This window comes from Mandrillus leucophaeus, unplaced genomic scaffold, assembly GCF_000951045.1.
Source record: "Mandrillus leucophaeus isolate KB7577 unplaced genomic scaffold, Mleu.le_1.0 Scaffold70, whole genome shotgun sequence".
Lineage (NCBI taxonomy): Eukaryota > Metazoa > Chordata > Mammalia > Primates > Cercopithecidae > Mandrillus > Mandrillus leucophaeus.
Genome location: NW_012107586.1, coordinates 861,930 through 864,994, shown reverse-complemented (window position 1 = coordinate 864,994; position 3,065 = coordinate 861,930). Strand labels below are relative to the sequence as shown.

General features: G+C 41.6%; 1 protein-coding gene across 1 annotated transcript in view; it reads left to right on the top strand.

Moving 5' to 3' along the window:
* The window catches only part of PECR (peroxisomal trans-2-enoyl-CoA reductase), a 50,456-nt gene that overhangs the window by 43,101 nt on the left and 4,290 nt on the right, over positions 1-3,065 (top strand). Inside the window, exon 6 of the mRNA XM_011964682.1 lies at positions 1,775-1,886. Coding sequence (XP_011820072.1) covers positions 1,775-1,886 — 112 coding nt within the window. The remainder of the gene's footprint in view (positions 1-1,774; positions 1,887-3,065) is intronic.

Below are 3,065 nucleotides of genomic sequence, written 5' to 3'. Positions count from 1 at the left end.
CTTTTCACAGCAATGTGGGACCTTTTAAATAGGGAATTCTGTGCCAACCCTGTCCAATAGAAATACAATAATAGCCACATTTGTAATTTTAAACTTTCCAGGAGCCACATAAAGAGGTGAGATTAATTTTAATAATATATTTGATTTAGCTAATACATCCAAAACTGTCATTTCAACATGTAATCAACATCAGAAATTCAGATTATTTTCTTCACCCCTTGGAGCCTTCAGGATTAATGAGATATTTTACATTATTTTTCCCATACTAAGCCTTCAAAATCCAATGTGTGTTCCACACTTACGGCACATCTCAATTTGGACCAGCCATATTGAAAGTGTTTGAGTAGGCAGCTATGGCTAGTGGCCTCGTTTTAGATAGTGCAGCTCTGTACTAGCTGCTGGGAATACAAGGATGGAGAGAAGGCTTGGCTGCTCTCCAAGGTCTTAGGGTCTCAAGGAGGTATAGCCTTGTAAATGTAGGACCAGGACTGGGATGAGGCAAGCAAGGCATGGACACAAAATGTAAAGACCCGCTCCCTATCAGGGAAGATTTTGCACTTGTGCAAACCTGAGAGTGAATACCTCCTTAAATCTTGCACCCTTGACACCTTATTTGCCTCACGCTAGTCCTGGCCCTGCCTGAGGTTCTTTTAAACTGCAGATTCTGGGACCCCAACCCCAGGGTTTACAATTGCTGTGATCCTGGAAGGATCTAGGAATCTGGAGTTTCCGTAAGCCTCCCTAGTGATTCAAATGCAGGTGTTTTGGATCATCACTGTTTAAGAAACTCTGCTTCTTCCCACAGCCTCAAATGAGAGCTCCTTTACAGTCAGTGAAATAACTTCCTTCTGATTGGGTTGGGAGTAGATGGTGCTGAACCCATCAGTTCCCTATTTGAATTTTTAAGGAGTGCAGTGGGAGTCTGAAGTGCCTTTGGGTTTGTTTTTGAAATGGAGTCTCACTCTGTCACCCAAGCTGGTATGTAGTGGTGCAGTCTCAGCTCACTGCAACGTCCTAGGCCCAAGCAATCCTCCCACCTCAGCCTTGTAAGGAGCTGGGACCACAGTGCTTAAAACTTTAAATACCACAGTGTTTAAAAAAAGAAAGAAGAAAACCATTATTTATTTATTTTTTTTTTTGGTTCAAGCAATTCTCCTGCCTCAGCCTCCTGAGTAGCTGGATTAACAGGCATGCACCAGCATGCCCGGCTAATTTTTAGCCACTGCGCCCGGCTAAGTTTTTGAAGTTCCTCTTGTAGAGAGCTCCTTTGAGTGTGTGTTGCTGGGCTTTTGGCCTCACAGGACCACAGACTGAACAAACCAGAATGCTAGTTTATTGCTAAACAGACATGTTGGCTGTTTCAGGGACCAACATATAAAAGACCATGAGGTAGTGATGGAAAATGGGGTTGCGAAGGACAATGAAAGGCATGAAAGGAAGTGAATTGTTTGACATGGGAAAGAGCAGAGCTGAAGCACTGAGTTGACTTATGGCTTCTTCACGTCGTATAGCTTGCTTGACACTGTCTAAGGCTCCCTCATACCTTGCCACCTTTACCCTAGTCACCTACCTGATTTTGGTGATGCTCAGGTAGAAAGGGAAGTTGTAGGAAAAGGAAGTTGTCTATGTACTGTGAGGTTGTGGTGCACATGCACACACTGTTGGATTCATGTTACAGTCATGTGCTTTGAGCTGTCTTTACTAGGGAATGTGAAGTGGTTGGAAATGGGGAATATTTGCTTTTACCTATTCACGTGTGTGTTTCTGCTTCCAGGTCTCCTCTGTGGTCTGCTTCCTACTGTCTCCTGCAGCTTCCTTCATCACTGGACAGTCGGTGGATGTGGATGGGGGCCAGTGCCTCTATACTCACTCGTATGAGGTACCAGGTGAGCAGCTGAGGAATGAGCAGTCACCAGCTTTATGCTGTGTCGTGTTCAGGAGTTTAAAATGTATTATAAGTAGTTATTTAAGACATGAGGGTGTTCTCTTATAGAACTTAAGAGATGAGGGTATTCTCTTATAGAACATCAAAATGTACAAAATGTTTATATTCATGATGTGATTTTTTAATGAAATATTCCTAGTCACAGAAAATATCTCACTATCTTTATTATAGAACTTAGCTTTTTATATATGCATAGGTTGGTGGAATTTGAACCCTGAGAAATATTCTCAGTATGAGTATATGTTTCTAAAGAGGAGATAGAAAAGAGGCAAGAGCATGCTATAGTTTTAAAGATTTAATTCCATTTTGTTCCTCCAATAAATGGCTTACATATCTGAGCAGAAGAATCAGGCCTGCTAGGTGGGGTGGGGTGCTATGGTGCTATTTTGTACTGTCTTTGAGATGTATATTGAATGAAGCCGTATGAAATTTTTGTATTCATCATTTTTGATGTACAAAAAACAGAAATATGGCTGGGCGTGGTGGCTCATGCCTGTAATCCCAGCACTTTGGGAGGCTGAGGCAGGTGGATCACTTGAGGTCAGGAATTCGAGACCAGCCTGATCAACATGGTGAAACCCCATGTCTACTAAAAATATATATAAAAACAGTTAGTTGGGCGTGTTGGCAGGCACCTGTAGTCTCAGCTGCTTGGGAGGCCGAGGCAGGAGAGTCGTTTGAACTCGGGAGGCGGAGATTGCAGTGAGCCAAAATCATGACACTGCACTCCAGCTTGTACGACAGAGCAAGACTCTGTCTCAAAAACAAAATAAAACAAAACAACAAACAAAAAACAAACCAGAAGTCTTATAAGTTTCAATCAAATATTGATATTACACGCAAATGCCTTTGTGTGTGTGTGTGTGTGTGTGTGTGTGTGTATCTCATGATTAGACAACAGAACTTTGGGATTTGAAGGGTCCTAAAAGATCACGAAGTCCAGTATCCTAGTTTTATAAACAATAAAACAAATCCACAGAAGTTAAAAGGTTTGTCCAACCTAGTAACTCTAAATCACTCCAAAAATGTAGTAAAGGATATAAAATGCAAATGTATTGAACTTCTGTTCCTAAAGATAATTAAGTGACTAGTAGCAAATTAACATGTGGTTGATGTAACC